The sequence below is a fragment of the Nematolebias whitei genome, chromosome 3 (assembly GCF_014905685.2).
Source record: "Nematolebias whitei isolate Nwh7 chromosome 3, NemWhi1, whole genome shotgun sequence".
Taxonomy (NCBI): Eukaryota; Metazoa; Chordata; class Actinopteri; order Cyprinodontiformes; family Rivulidae; genus Nematolebias; species Nematolebias whitei.
Genome location: NC_056500.1, coordinates 9,803,385 through 9,820,376, shown reverse-complemented (window position 1 = coordinate 9,820,376; position 16,992 = coordinate 9,803,385). Strand labels below are relative to the sequence as shown.

The 16,992-nt window shown below is 38.1% G+C and overlaps 1 protein-coding gene across 1 annotated transcript in view; it reads left to right on the top strand.

The window, feature by feature from the left end:
* The window catches only part of rabgap1l (RAB GTPase activating protein 1-like), a 111,026-nt gene that overhangs the window by 58,466 nt on the left and 35,568 nt on the right, over positions 1 to 16,992 (top strand). Inside the window, exon 14 of the mRNA XM_037697950.1 lies at positions 13,229 to 13,342. Within this exon, the coding sequence (XP_037553878.1) occupies positions 13,229 to 13,342 (114 nt within the window). The remainder of the gene's footprint in view (positions 1 to 13,228; positions 13,343 to 16,992) is intronic.

The window sequence follows — 16,992 nt, the reverse complement described above, 5'->3', positions numbered from 1 at the left end:
ATAAAGAAACAAAAACAGCTACATTATAAAGCAATGTAAAATACTAAAAACAGGAACATGTCTGTGTTGGTTTATGCCATGAACTTAGCGGATGTTTGAAATCATTTAATCACTTTAATATCCACTTTAAAGCTAGGAATAAAACAAACTGTATGTTTTGTGTTAGCAGGATTTAATTCTAACTTTGAAACTTATCCAGTTAATAAAACTTAACTCAAGTTACATTTTTGGACATACATGCATATATTTGTGCAAACGGTACTTGAGAGGAGATTATTACAGCCAAATAAAATCAATTATGATTATGATATCGGAATAGTATCAGTATCGGTCGATATCCAGATGTAGGAATCTGGATCGGATCGGAAGTTAAAAAAAAAGTGGATCGTTGCATCTCTAATAACCACTGCTCTGCCCATACAGAAATATTTAAAGTGTTGTTTTAATTTTATGTTAAGGGAGGTGTGCTACTCATGTATACCCATACCTTTACTCATTGTTTATATTATATATGTTTAGATTATACACTGCCTGGCCAAAAAAAAAAGTTGCCACCAAAAAAAAAGGTCACGCACTATTTTGTTGGACCGCCTTTAGCTTTGATTACGGCATGCATTCACCGTGACATTGTTTCAATAAGCTTCTGCAATGTCACAAGATCTATTTACAAGTATTGCATTAAGTGCAGCAGGACATCCAAGGGATGTCGCACAGCTTCAACTCTGCAGCACGGAGCAGAAATGTACTTCTTGATCAATTACACTGAAACAACAGAACATAGAAGTTCTAAAATAATTAAAAATAACTTTAAACACTTTTATATTTTGTGATTAGGACGATTTTACAATGTGTCATACTTTGAATTTTAAGTTGGGGGCGCATCTGGACAAGCCGATGCAGGAGAAATGTGTGTGCGTAGCAGAGAAGGAAATCAGCTGATCAGCTGCAGGAGGGAGCTTCCCCCTGCACTTGTGGGCTGCACACACGGTGCAAAATCATGTAAAATAATTTGTTTTAAGTAAACACCCCATAGCTCATCCATCAATCAGCCAATTGCATCATGTCCATTCTTACTTTGAAAAACCGCGATATAGCGAATCCACGAAAAGCGAACCGTGTAATAGCGAGGGATTACTGTATATTTGTTGTTTGCCACTGTAGGCACTTTCACTAAATTGTTCATATTTACCGCAAAGACCAATCCATCTTTAAGCTTTCTTTGACCGTTCATAAATCACTAATCAAACCACCCGCATCCTGCATAGACATGAGCTTCACGTGGCATCTGTTACGGCTTTGTTACTACCTTGATTGGCAGCACATAGGTGCAGTGGACTGACTGACTTTAGCCCTTCCATGTTGCCTCTGTCCATTCTGAAATCGCACCGCTACACTTAAAGTTCTGATTTTAAATGTTTTGAGAAAATGCCTTAAGTTTGCCGGTAATATTAAATTCAAACAGACCACAAATGAATTAGCAATAAAGTATTCAGCAGGTACTTTCAGTGCTTTGCAGTGATAATTTACGGTAGCATCATTTGTATTGTCAGATTTGCTTACTTGATACTAATTTTGGTGCAAGTATTTTATTTTATTTTGTCAAACTTTGTCTGAGCAATGAGTCTCTGCTGCCAACCTGCCTTTTTGAAATGCAAAAGCAGCGAGACAATTTAAATGCCACTGCAGCGAAGCAGAGACTGACAAATGTTCAATCTGCCAGGCGGGCCAGCTGTTGCCCCCTCCACCACCACCCACCCTCCAGGGAAGCCTGCAGAAACTTCCTCGCCTGTAACCAAGGACAAAGGTCTCTGGGGGAGCTGGTTTTTAATTATCACACTGTGTCCTCTGAATATCATGCCAATACATTATCTCTCTGCATCCCACAGCAGTGAGGAGCAATAACGAGAGTTTATAGAAGCCAGTTGTGTCTGCAAATAAATACTGGCACCATCACATCCTGGGATGTGGTGTATTATGTCTGTAAACTGCACTTTATAATTAAATCCCTTTTATTTCACATGCTTTTAGATTTTTCACCATGTTTGAATATCTGTTTAAAATAAAACTCATGCAGAAATTTGTTTAATATTTTTAAAAGGTTTTATCTCTTGGATCATCTAATTTCCCAAAGTGAAATTTACCAACACATAAGTCATGATTATAACTTATTCACATGTCTGTAACAAAACTTTGCATAGAAAGTGTTCTTTGCGGCAATACAAATAAAATATTTTCTCGTTTATTGTTTGTTTTTATGTCTAACTCTAGTCAATTTTGTAACTGGTATATTTTATTTAGCTTTGTCTTCTCATAGCAAAACAAAAAGTGATCATTCACTTTATAATAGACTAATCTTGAGACAGACATCATGTTCGTTCTCTCCAAGATCAGTTCTCTCCGATGTTTTTAATTCAGCTTCCTGAACAGCTTACAGTGCAGTACTCTTCACTCATGCTATATGTAGGTCTAGATACAGCACCACTTAGTTTTGTTCCTTTATTCCTCTCTGAGAAATGCTGTCAAGGTTTATTGAATTCATTCAATCGACCCAAAATGCTAGACAAAAGTCTTTTAGCTGAAAATGGGATCAGTCACTGGGTTTGATGGAACATGGAAAAGAGACTGTTTTCTCTGGGAGCTGAGATGGGGTAGAGGCAGGGCAGCTGACTCTGGATCCGAAAGTCCCAGGTTCAATCCCCAGCCATTCACACATGTTGTGGTGTCTCTGAGCAAGACGCACCATTCCCAATTGTTCCCCCAGCAGCTTACATAGCTGCCCACTGTTCCACCTGGGTGTATCCCAGGTGTGATGGGTTAAATGCAGAGAACTAATTTCACCATTGTATGGGAACATACAATGATGACCGCATATAGCACTTTACTTGATGATAAAACTGGCTTCAGGGTGACTTTTTGCAGTAGTACCCTCTCTACAAAAAAGCATTGTTTTTTTTTAATTTTCTGGAAAAGTTAATGTTTGATGCATTTGTTCTGTTCAAGGCGTCATGCTGAAACGTTCAACTTTTAAATCAGAAGATTATTCTCACTGGGAAAAATAGTCAAATTGTTTAAATCATATTTATTTGATAGATTCCAGTTTGTGTTGATTTTCTTTAATTAATTAACATGTAAATTTTGTGTTAAGTTTTTCGTACACCAAAGTTAGTCATGGAGTTCCTCAGGGTTCAGTACTTGGACATACAGTATACTCTTTACATTAACTATGCTTCTACTATGTAAAGTTATTAGACTGCACAGGATAAATTTACATTGTTATGATGACAATACTCAATTGTATTTAACCATTAAATCTGATGAATCCAATCAGTTACTTAGATTACAAGATTTTTTTCTTCTTCTTTTGGCTGCTCCCTTCTTCAGGGGTCGCCACAGCGAACTAAGTCGCACGAAGACTTGGCAATTATTTTTATGCCAAATACTGTTCCTGACACAACCACATACCACCGAGCTACCATAGCCCTCGGTGTGGAGCAGAGAGCTACTATCTACTGTAGGGTGCCCTGGGGAGCAGATGTTGGTGGTTAAGGGCCTTGCTCAAGGGCCCAGAGTGGGGCAAATGAGGGTGGAGGCAGGTGTGGGTGCTTCACCTATCCCACCCACATTTTTGATGTTGTCTGTACCGGGAGTTGAACCAGCGATCTTCCGATCACAGGCCCATCTTCTCTAGCCTCTGCGCCACCACCCCCTCAGCATTACAAGATTATTTTCAATCTATCAAAACCTGGATGACTTTTAATTTTCCAACTATTAAACACAGAGAAGACAGCAGTTGTGGTTTTTGGACTTGTGCATCTTAGAAACAAACTGTACATCCTTTCGTTTCCTCTGAGTCGCACTAATGCGGCTGCCAGCTTTACTGTAAAGAACGTTGGTGTTTTTGATCAGGATATGTTAAAGTTTTATCAGGACCGCTTTCTTGCACCTGCGCAGTATCGCTAAAATTAGAAACATCTGTTCCCAAAATGATGCAGAAAAATTGCTCCATTCATTTATCATTTCTATGCTGGAGTATCGCAATTCTTTATTGTCTGGTTGTTAAAAAAAAAAAAAACTCTTCAGTTGATCCAGAATGCTGCTGCCAGAGTTCTGATGAAAGTTGAAGGAGAGAACATATTTCTGCAGTTTTCTTTCTCCATATGCTTCCTGTCATATTTAGAACATAATTTAAAATTGTACTATAACATACTCTCAACAAGCTTTCAACGACCAAGCTGCATTTTATATTAAGATCTTATTGTTTCATATTTTGTAACTAGTGCACTTGGCTCCCAAACTGCAGGTTTACTTGTGGTTTCTAGAGTTTCTAAAAGTAGAATGGGAGGCAGAACTTTCAGTTATCAGTCTCCTCTCTTGTGGAACCAACTTCCAGTTTCTGTCTGTGGTGCCGTCTACTTTTAAGATTAGGCTTAAGACTTTCCTTTTTGATAAATCCTATAGTTAATGTTGGCTTGGGTTTCTGCTGCTTTAGGCTTTGACTGCTGGAGGACAAACTGACTACACCTCATTCTGCTGCAGTCTTTACTCATCTATTGTTCATGTTTGTATTTGCAATTATTTCTATCAACATGTGTTTTTCTTTGTCTTACTCCCCATAGATGGGACACCTGGACCAGCCATTTTCTGTTTGTCTGTATTGCTTTTCTGTCCTCTCTCCCCAACCAGTCGAGGCAGATGGCTGTCTATCGTGAGCCCTGTTCTGGAGGTTTCTTCCTGTTAAAAGGGAGTTTTTCCCCTTTCTACTGTTGCCTTTGTGCTGCTCAGTATGGGAGGTTGCAACAACCTGGTAGCTTTCTTGGATAAATAATTTTTTGCTAATTGGCATTTTATAATGTATGTGAATATTTTAGTACAGTGCCCTGAGACCATATTTGTTGTGAACTTTGTACCCAACCGAAGAGCTTTATGTATAAAACATGTGCGCTGATCACCATTCTTTTACATTGCGTGGCACCTATAAAACCTGTGTTTGGGCCACAAAGTGTTCCAGCGGCTCTTTGTTGATGTTTCTGATGTGATGACTAAGCTGGTATCAACCTAACTGGATTCAGGGGAACGTTTTGTTTGCAAGAAAAACTAATGATTTTCAATGATGACCTCGTTTGTCTCCATTCATTAGTCTCTGTCATTGTTCTGAGTGCGTCAGGTCACTTCAGACTGTGCAATGTGTCCTTAGGTTGCTCCCAGCAGTTTTAACACTAGTTAGATCGTCTTTGATTAGCTGGGCTGTCACTTCAGAACTTATAAAGTCTAAGGGTTCAGTTGATGAATGCTCACATTTCGCTCCATCTTTATCACTTAAACAAAGTGTGGCTGCTTCTTTCAGGCGACTTCTAGGAACTACATCATCATAAGAAAAGGACCTTTAAGAGCATCCTGCTCGCGCTGCAATGGTTTAGGACCTACCTTTGTTTTTGTTGTTGTTTTTTTTTCCAATAGTGCCATTTAATACTACTTATATCCCAAGAACTTGCAAATGTTAAAACGGCAAGGTCTGTTTTTTGCTCAAGGACTTGTTCATGAGACTGAGTGCTTTTGTTTGACAGATTAATGCCTTTAATGTTGATTTATTGACCTTATGTAGCATGAAAAACTTATTAGCATAATTTATTTAGCCTTTCAACATTTTGTTCCCAAAGTATCTCCTATTTAAGAATTATCTTGTCCTCAGTGCAGTCAGAAAGTCCATTTATCTATTTTATGTGCCATGTAAATTTTATGTGTGCTAATTTGCTTAGCTTAGTAACATACAGGTTTACCATCTGGAACAATGTAGCAGCTGTTGGCAAATCATAAGGAGCACAAATTTGATTGTCCACCACTCTTATGTTATTCACAAGTAAAATCAGCACAGACTCATAAATGTGCAGAAACGTTAATAATCAGGAGGTTGCAATTGACCAATGAGATACAAACACAACCAGTTTCCTATCTTTGGTCATGCATTAATGTGCATTAATGTACTTACTTATTTATAGATGAATGGATGGATGGATTAAAAATCGCATTGAGATCATAGGTCTTTTTTTGTTTAAGGGAGGCCTGATCCTGAAGGCAGCCTAACATTCATGATTTTGTACTGTGGGAGGAAACTGTAGTACCCAGAGAAAACCCAAACAACCATGAGAAGAACATTCAAACTCCACACAGAAAGATCCCCATGCAGACCCAACCTAGGGATTGAACCCAGGACTTTCTTGCTGTGAAGCCTTATTTCTTTTCACAAAGTCCAACCTGAACCATTTTTATAAATAATACTGGAACTGTATGTAACTTGGACCCTTTTTTTATATAAATAATACTGTATATAGAAGTATGTTTATATTATTCAGCCACAAGTGTTTACCTTGATTCCTAATGCTCTGTGTTAATTAATCATCACTGGATGAGTTTTTGTACTTTCTAATCATGTGACAGCTACCACCCATCCAACTGGTGGTAAATAAAATGTTGTTAAAGGCAGAGAGCAGCTTTAGACACATCAGCAGTTTTTATTTTTAGCTTCACATGCTAAGTAGGTAACCTGTGTGTGAGATCTGAGTAATGGGCCGTCTGCCCAACAAGCCCCCAGGCTACAGTTAGAGGAAGTCTCCTGTTCCCCTCTGTGTACACATCTCACTACCCTCTCTTTAATCTTATCTGTTTTTCCTACTTCTCCCTTGAACTGTCTCTTTGTCTTTTTTATCTCTCATCATTTTCTTCCATTTATTCAGTTACCTTCAGTCGGTCCACTTAAAAACCATCAGGGTATGAATCTGACAGACACAGTGTTATATAAAAAAGAAAAGTTCAGCTTATTTCATTTTGGTATTGACATTTGCACCTTCATTACATTTACCTTCAAAAATCTTTTTTTTTTTTTCCTGACTGGTGTGTATTCTCATAAATGTGTGTAAAAGCAACCAGCTATAACAATGAGACCATTACAATGTAAAGTGAAAGATGGTTAGTCTTGTTCTAATGCCATGCTCTGCTAGGATCCTGGCTTTCACCTAGTTTTATCATTTTAACACAAGTTCTTCAGACTTTTTGTCTTTTCACTCCTGTGGGGCACTTTATAGTCTTTTATAGTACAAGATAATTACCTTCAGGTAATAATACTACTGGTAGATTTTTTTTTATAAGATGTGGCACTGCTTCTATTTTCCTGATTTTATCACAGCTACAGATCCCTCAACATTCTCTCATTTCTGTCCAGTAGCTCACAAATGCTAACAGCCTTCTGGATGACTCTGACGGTCTTTTGTTTAATTTTCACAGATGATATGTAGGTGGACAATCCTCTGGTTGTTACGAACAGTGTTGGTGTTGATGCTCCTTCCATCTGAGCCACACTCAGAGGCACACCTTGTTTTTGTTTAAGTTTTAAGGAAAGAAAACCTTGAGTTGTTATAATTAGGGCTGAACAATTAATTGCATTTCCAATAATATTGCAATATGATAAAAAGATTTTCTCATCGCAAAGGCTGCAATTTGACTGTTCACATGATCTGGTTACATGAGTTGCGAGTGAGTGGAGCAAAGCAGAGCAGGGAGCGGGAGAAGTCAACACTGCGCTTTAACCGGTTGCACAATGGCATCAGGCTCGACAGAAGCTGACACATCTGAAAGTTTGGTATCAAAGAGGAGCAGCACGTCCGTTGTTTGGAATTATTTTGGCTATAAAAAAGAAGACGCTGCACAACGACATGTATTGTGCAGAACCTGCCTTGCTGCTGTTGCTTCCTCTGGGGGTAACACCACAAATCTTTATCAACACAAAAAAAGCACCACAAAGCCATTTATGATAGTTGCGTTGCTAGAATGCCAACAACCGGTGCTTCAACTTCAAGTAAGCAAAGTACCAGCCGACAGGGATCACTGACCGAACTGTTCAAAAGTACTACTCCGTATGAGCATGATTCGAAACGGAACACAGAAATAATTCGAGCAATAACGGAGTTCATAGCAAAAAGACATGATGCCCATTAATATAGTGACCAAGCCTGAGTTTACGGCTTTGGTAAACACAATGGATAAGCAGTACAGAATGCCCTCGCGCACACATTTTAGCCAAGTTGCTATCCTGGAGCTACATAAAAAAAATGCATACACAGAGTTGCTGTGGAGCTGAAAACAGTGGAGTTTTTTGCAACTGAACAGATTGGTTTATTGCTTGTGTTCGTTGAAAAATACATGAGAAGAAAACGTCGAAAAATAATTGCATATTAAATCAGAAGCGCAATATTGAGGTAAAAAAATCACAATTAGAATATTTTCCGAAGTCGTTTATCCCTAATTATAGTTCAATTACATTCAGTTTACCATATTTTTGCTGTACATGTTGCACCATCCTATAAGTTGCATCAGTCCAAATATGTCTAATAACGTGGAAAAAATCCATAAATATGATGCTTCGTCATATACGTCGCATCAATTATATGTCACCGCTGACGTGTCGCGTTTGTTATGCGTCACTGCTGACAACCCAGAAATGTGGGCCGGTATGCCAAAAATCAAATGGCTGCCAAATGGCGGCCGTGGGAGTTTGCACGGGAGGATTTTAACAAGAATTTAACAAGATTGACGCTTAAAAACAATTATTTGTTTGCTTGAAATCATAGCAAAGGTGTGTCTCAATCTAACTTTTCCTTAATAAATGCACTTTGACGGTCAAATCAGCTGCCTTTCAACAGCCGATACACGGAAGTAGACGCGTGCACGGGAGGACTTGCTGTGCATTTCTTTGAAATTTAACAAGATAAGTACCTAAAAACAATTATTTGTTAGCTCGACTTTATAGTAAAGGTGTGTCTCAGTTGAATTTTTACTTAATAAATGCACGTCAATGGTCAAATTAGCTGCATTTCGCCAGGGCACCGCAGCAAAATTAAGCTGATTTTGCTCCAGGCGAACTGGATGAACGTGGCAAATGTGGCAAGCCGATTGTGTCATTAATAGCCACTTTTACCTATTACATGGCACAACAGCATGCCATACTACTCGAGTGTCATCTAGTGGCTGAAAATGGTAGTATTCAATATTTTCAGTCAGAATGAATGAAAACGGTCATACCTCAGCCAAAAATTGGTTTATAAATATGGGAAAAAAATCCATAAATATGTCACTTTGGCATATAAGTCACAAGGCATGCAAATTATGAAAAAAAAAACATGACTTATATGTCAAAAAATGCATTATTTATATAGCACCAATTCACAACAGGAGTCATCTCAAGGCAATGTACAGAAACATTAAGGGGTGGATCTCTCTGTTTGAGACCAAAAAAAAAAAAACTTCTGTATTTTTTAATGCTTTTGTACTTTTGCTCAATTTTTTTTTTTTTTTTTTTGTCGTTATTGTTCTTACTGAATTTGCCTTTTGACAAATGACTGAATAATGACTCCGACTTCAATTCAATTCAAATTCAATTCAAAAATACTTTATTAGTCCCAGAGGGAAATTAAATGTTGTTTTATTGTAACTCATCATCCTGGTTTCATTAAAGAGTTGTTCTAGATGCTGAAGGCTGTGGGCAGGAAGGATCTCTTGTCGCGGTCTGTCTTACAGCAGATCTGAAGAAGACTCTGGCTGAAGACACTCTGTTGTTGTATGACAGTCTGATGAAGAGGATGCTGAGGGTTGTCTATAATGTTCTTCGTTTTATGAAGAATCCTTCTTTGTGCAGTGATCTCCAAAGGTTCTAGAGGAGTCCCCAGAACTGAGCCAGCATTCTTTATGTGCTTGTTGATCTTTTTTAAGTCACTTGCTCTGACGCTGCTGCCCCAGCAGATGATGGCAAAAGAGATGGCGCTCTCTACAACAGACTTATAGAACACAAAGTTTGTTTTCTCAGTCATCCAGGTATATAACAACAAAAAAGGTTGAATCATGTCATCTGGACTTCGTTTTTTTTGTTAAAAAATAAACGTTTCGCCCCTCATCCAAGAGGCTTCGTCAGTCTGAGGCCTAGCCATCTGGTATTACCCAGAAGCCACCCTGACTCTTGTGTTTCAAGCCTGCCTCAGATACCCCTGAAGTCTGGCCTTTTCACTAATGGTTTCAAAAACACAAGACTTATAGAAGATACGCAGCATCTTGCTGCAAACGTTGAAGGACTTCAGCTTCCTCAAGAAGTACAGTCTGCTCTGCCCCTTCTTGTAGATGCTTCACTGTTTCATTTCCAGTCCAGTCTGTCAGACTTGAACTCACATTTTGTAAAATACACATTTTACAAAATTTTATTTTTAAATTGCCAACTACAAAAGGCAATAGCGTTGCAACATTGGTTTGGGTTTGCCTTTTAGACTCGCTGGAGAACTACAGTTTATATGCCTTAATGCACAGAAAGCATCCAAAATACAGTAAACATTTCCATAGTACTACTATTCTTTAAGAACACACTTGGCTCAGCAGATTAGGTCGAAGTTTAAAGAATGTTCTACTAAAGTAGGAAAATCTCTTTGCAGTTTCTTAGGACAAAGACAACATTAGCTGTAGCTTAGCTGCACCCTATTATACTCCCTAACAAGTTGGGTGCAGTAGTCCTAATACCCACCTTTCATACACTTCGGTGTGATTAATTGATTAGTCACAGCAAGACGATTGTAGTGCATCAAAATATGTGAAGCATTAGTCTCAGAGGAAAGGCTTGTTGTAAACCGCACTGGTAGACTTAAGAAGCTTATTTGCTTCATGTCTATCTACGTAGCAGCTCAAGTGACAACACAGTTGGACATGAAGTAGAAAAAAGTGATCATACGGCGGTGGACAAAACGAAAGATGAACAAAATGAAACAAAGAAGTACAAAATTAAAATCAAAGGGCTATGCTGAAAGAAATTGCAGAGAAGAAAGGATAAAAGATGAGAAAGGCAGTGCAGATGACGTCCTCGCTTACTTTTTGGTGTTTTTTGAGTAATGAGGCTGTTAATTAGCAGAGACATGCATGGTTTATTAAATCAAAGTGTTTACAACTTTTGCCGTCAGCCAAATTGTTGCCGGTCTTGGCCGATGTTTCCATGGTTATAACTGCTGTAAAACTGTATGCATAATGAGATGGTTATGAAGTCTAATAATGATCAGGCAGTATTTATGTTGAAGGTAAGGTTATTGCTCTTCTTCTCCTCTTTGGATCTTCTTGGTTACAGGACTGAACGTCTAGAATGTTCTTGATTCAGGCTGTGCATGACGTGATTTAGATCTGGAAATGAGAAAGTTGGTTAAAGGGGTTTATGCTCTTGTTTGACAGTATGGTGAGAAATGTTGTCCTGCTTGTTCTTCAACTATTTTCATTTATGGGTTACATGTAAAAAAAAAAAAAAAACAATAACAACGGCCAAGAAAGCACTGCATTGTAATGAGATGACCTTTATGACTTTACCCATCTGGTTGTGTGTTGTAAATGACTTCATTAAATAGAAAAAGGAAGGTGCACAACATCTTCCTGAAAGAGCCAAATCTTAAAATTACATTTATTTAACTTATAATCAAAATATATTCAGATCATTTTGTTTTTAAAAGTTTTACTACTCTAGTATTAATTTAACCTTACAGAAGGTTCTCTTAATCAATGATAATAATAATTAAAAACTTAGAAATTCTAACATACCCAATGCATGTAGAAAGATAGTTTTACTGTTTAACTTTTACCATGAGTAAAATTTAAAATAAGTTGGTTCTTTATTTGAAAAGTTGCTTGTGTTTTATTTTCTTGTCTTTTTGTTGTTGTTACTGTACAGTCATGATGTCATACCGTTCCATTTCTCCCCACCCTAAACAAAACGTGACCCCTTCAGTGCAAAGCTCATTAAAGTGTTGCATGCAGTCGTGCCAGCAGCCTTTCTGTCAAAGCCTTTGTAAAGACACATTTTCAAACTAATAGAAAAAATGCATCATACTAATGGTCAAAATTGTAATTTAGTACACAAACACGTTAATGTGTGCATAATTGTGTATGTTACTACACATTTCTGGTCCAATCAGTCTATCTAATTTTCATGTCAAGTGGTCGAACCTTAAACGATTATCATTAATACCAGACGTCGTTTATCTAAATCTAATGGCTTTAACGAATTTAACTGAAAAATAATGTTAATAGAAACGGACATTAAAATATGCTTCTTAAAGCCACTAGAAGAAGTCTCAGTCTTGTATTGTACTTGTCCTCCCATTAGAGAAAATCATGCTTTTTTTTTTTTTTTTTTGAAAGTTTTTCTTTTGGAAAGGTTTTTCATAAACTACATGCAGAACTGGGGAGAATAATGTGTAAGAAAGGCCTCCAGCTTGATTTGAACCAGTTTCTTTGCAAATATTTGGTCATATTTTTAATTATATGTTTGCAAGAGCACCCCAAATGATATTCTTATGCCGTTCTATCACCTTATTATTTAAGCAATACAATATGGAGGGACAGGAATATTTTACTTATTGCATGAAATTTAACAAATAACAAGAGCTTTGGTATAGTTCTTTTTTCATTCCTGCAGTGTTTTCCACAGACATGTTGCAAGCTGCTTTACTTCCTTAAGATACTTGTTTCTTTTTTTGTTTGTTTGTTTTTTTGTTTTATTCCTCTCAGTACATTAAAGAAGGTAGAAAACAGGGCAGATGATTTTTTTTTTAAATACTTTCTCACTTTCAAAGCCTCCTCTCCTTGTCTGTTGCACACAGACACATCAAGTCCAGCCAGGCACAGAATTGATTTATCTACTGGGAGTTGTTTGAGAAATCTGCCTTCTCTCTGATCAAGTTTTCACCATTTGTAATATAATGTGCATTTATGCGAGAGGAATTAACTAACAGGGAAATACCTGAGAACCTTTGTATGTATTTGAGATTTAGAAGGTCATTGTGAAACAAGTGACTGAGGCATGCAAATGCCACAAAAGGAAAATAAGTAATGAATCAGTGTGTTGCTTATTTGTATCATAGCAGTGAACTAGCATTGTCTATTTTAAATGTGACATCATTTATTTTCTGCACTGATAAAATATTTCTAAAGCCAAGAAATGTACGTCTGGTTTTATTTTGACAAAGTCCAAGCTTTAAATAGGAAAAATCTTCTTTTTTTAAAAAAAAAGACATTGTTGATGGATCATCAGCAAAAATCCATTTAAAAAGTAAATACTCCAATTTAAGATCTATTGAAATTACATTTATTTAATCACTAATAAAATTACACTTTTTGGGGGGTTTTCACATGTAAAGCATGCAAATCTTGTATGTTGCAGGACTCGCCACAGGAAAGTGTCATCACTCGTGACATCCACCGCACTTTTCCAGCACATGACTACTTCAAGGACTCTGATGGAGATGGACAGGACTCTCTGTACAAGATCTGCAAGGTGAGTCAGAAATAATACTCTGAGGTTTTGAAGAGAGGGTTATTTATTTAGAAACTAAAATGGCTGCTGACGTCCAGGTTGTAGGTTACGTACTTTTTCTTTATGCCATCAAGCAAAAAAGACAAATGCCTTAAGTAAATTTTATTGTTTGTGCATGTTCGAAAAGTATTTTCTGTTGCGTTATAAGATTCGGTTTTAATTCTCAAATACTGTATGAGATGAAACTTGTCTAATCCTATAATGCCAGCCAGATTTTTTTTTTCCTTTAGTTCGTCAAGGCTCAGTAGGCAGGGTGACTAAGATGGATTTATAATAGAAAACTGGGCAGTACTTTGTTCTTTGTCACTTGAACCAGTTGTGCAGGTGAGCAAATAGAAGAAACACCAGTTTGTTTAAATTTCTGACGTGGTATTATCTTGTGCAATTTAAATATAAACATGAAATGACAAATGAATAATTTTAAACCAAATGATGGCTAGGAAACAACAGGGTTATAAATAGTATTTATGAAGCATAAATATAGTTAAATCAGTGATCTCAAAAAGTTAAATCTGGTCCTCTGGACGTTCAAAAAAACAAAACAAAGCAAATCAACAAAAAAATGTAGAAACGTTTCGTCTCTCATCCGAGAGACTTCCTCAGTCTGAGGTGCTGTATTCAGCTCAGTCTCTTAAATAGCACCGTCTCAGAGTGGATCAACCAGTTTGCTGCTGACAACCAAAACCAGCTGATCACATGCTCAAGAAGGACCATCAGCCTAACAATGGATCATTAGCACACTGATGGCTGTTTACTATTCACAGGAGGCTGAGTGATACTAGCAATCACAGCATTGTAAGAGGGGGACAGTTGAACCCGGAGGCCTCCACCCCTGTTTAATGATGGACGATTTCTTTTCACAAAGATGGCCTCCTTTACTCCTCTCTCAAACCATCGTTCCTCTCTGTCCAGGATGTGAACATCTTCATCCCTGAAAGAGTGACCGCTGGCCTGGAGATGAGTGTAGACCGCAGAGTCCTGGCCTGATGATGTTGATCTTCTGTGCTGGGCCATCCTTTTGGCCAGTGGCTGTTTAGTTTCCCCTATGTAAAACTGATCACCCTCCTGACACTGAACAGCATACACAACATTGCTCTGTTTGTGCCGGGGGACTGGATCTTTGGGATGAACGTCTTTGCCGTAATGTATTTTGGGGTTTAAAAGCCACTGGGACGTTATGTTTAGAAAATAAACGTCTCAGTTTCTCTGATACTCCCTCAACATATGGAATGACCACTGGTCTGGGTCTGGGTTCCTCCTTTTCACTGTTGGCTGACTGGAGTCCTGTTTGGGTTTCTTCTCTGCTTTCAGGAAGGCCCAGTTAGGATATCCACATTGCTCTTCTACATTTTTTTGTTGATTTGCTTTGTTTTGTTTTTTTGAATGTCCAGAGGACCAGATTTAGCTTTTTTAGATTTTTCTACCTGGATTATTGAGCATGCATCAGGATATTAAATCAGTGATGTTTTGTCTATTTTTTTTTAACAATCCAAATTTTAAACTGATGTGGTATCAATTCATAAATGCAGATGTAGAGTATGTTTGGTCAGTGCTCTGGGAGAAAATGTCAGGAGGGTTTAGCATCCAGTCTGGTTCCAACTAGGTCAGTTGTGAGCCAGACTTCATTTGTATGCAAATCCATGTAGATTTGCAGCTGATAAGGTTGCTTGGATCTTGAGGCTTTACAGGCATGGAGAATCCAGGACAAAGTTTATATTCATCTACATAACATACTCAGTAATAAGCCTGAAGCCTTTCATTTTTAACCTTTATTCTCTGGGGAAGAGCACCTAAGCCTCATGCTTTTTGTTAGAGATAATCTTCATTTTCTGTTCCATTCATCCATCCATTATCTTTAACCCATTCTTCCTGTTTGGGTTGTGGGGGTCACTTGTGCCCATGTCCAGCTATCACTGTGCCAGAAGTGGGGTACACCCCGGACAGGTCTCCAGTCCATCACAGGGACACATAGAGACAAACGAGACAAACAACCATTCACTCTTTCACTCACACCTAAAGACAATTTAGAGTTACCAGTCAGTCTAACATGCATGTTTTTGGTCTGTGGGAGGAAACCGGAGCACCAAAAACCACCGTTAAGCCATCACTGAGAAATAAAATCTCCAACATCTACCTGGAAGCTCTTCCTTAGCAGTCTTGAAATACCTTTAACAACACACTGACAGTTATAACATTTGATAACTTTGATAACTTTAAAAGGGGATATTTTGATGGAAACATCTGTTTTTGTCCTTTTTCTAGCTTACTTTATGCTGCAGCATGTACTTTACGCTGCTGTATTCATGCCCATCTGCTCACTACAGACTCATGTTCGGGCTGCTGTTTAATATACCATATTATTTTACATTATTGATGCTTGGCGTTTATCTTAGATCTTTTAGTGTATCGCTTAGCGTTCATTTAGCGTAGGTCTAGTGTGTCTTATATTCTTATACACTGTTTTTGTTTATACTTTATATTTTTGCTGTTTTGGGGTATAACTGGGACCTTGAGTGCACAATTTTGTTCCATCTCATGTACCACATGTGATGCAAATGACAATAAAGAACCTTGAACCTTGAACTTGTCCCTGGTAGACTTTAGATGTAAAAGAAAGGAGTGGGCGACTCACACAGTGACTGCTGGATATGGGCACCAGTGACCCCCGCAACCTGAAAATGAAGAAGCGGGTAAAGATGATGGATGGATGGATGGATGGATGGATGGATGGATGGATGGATGGATGGATGGATGGATGGATGGATGGATGGATGGATGGATGGATGGGTTCTGCTCATGTAACTTAAAGCCTCGTTGAAAATGTTACTATAGTTTCTGATGTTGGGGGGGGGGGGGGGGTTGTGCAGCAACATTAAAAAAGATCAACTTTTTTTTAAATAACTGCAGCTCATTTTCCCATCTTAAGTATTTCTGTTTTCAAAGTGAAGTGTTTAGATACTTGTTTACCTCAGAGTTCAGACACTGTCAGTCATGATATCATTCTCCTGTCACTCCCGACTGTTTTGTGAGGAAAATGCCACGTTTCTTCTTCTTGACTCGTTTTCTTCATGGTGAGACAAATTGACATTAACTCGTTGAATTGTTTTTTGCATACGGAAAAAGTAAAGCTGTAAAGTTTCCCTAAATGTACACCAACACTTAGATCTTCATCAGTCATTTTAGTTGGAATTTACTTTCTGTTGTAAGAGTAGCTCAACCTATAAAATTTCCCAAAACAGATCTCCATAATCCTAGGATACCTCCCTCTGGTGATTTTACAGGCAGGTCCCACTGGAAGGAGACTCTGGGGTAAACCCAGATATGGAGATGTTAATTACTTTCTATGACCTGGGAACACCTTGGGATCCCACCAGGAGGAACTGGGATGATGCTGAGGAGAGGGATGTCTAGGTTTCCCTTCTGAACTTTACCATAAACTTATCCATGGTTGCATCCTGACCATGGGTAAGTGGTGATAGACGGACGGACCTACAGAGTGGCTTTACATGATCATTAATAACAGGTTCAAACTTACTAAGAACATTTCAGTCATACATCGTACATATGAGCAAACTGTCTTCTTGATGGCTAAGAAACAGGCATATTTTGCA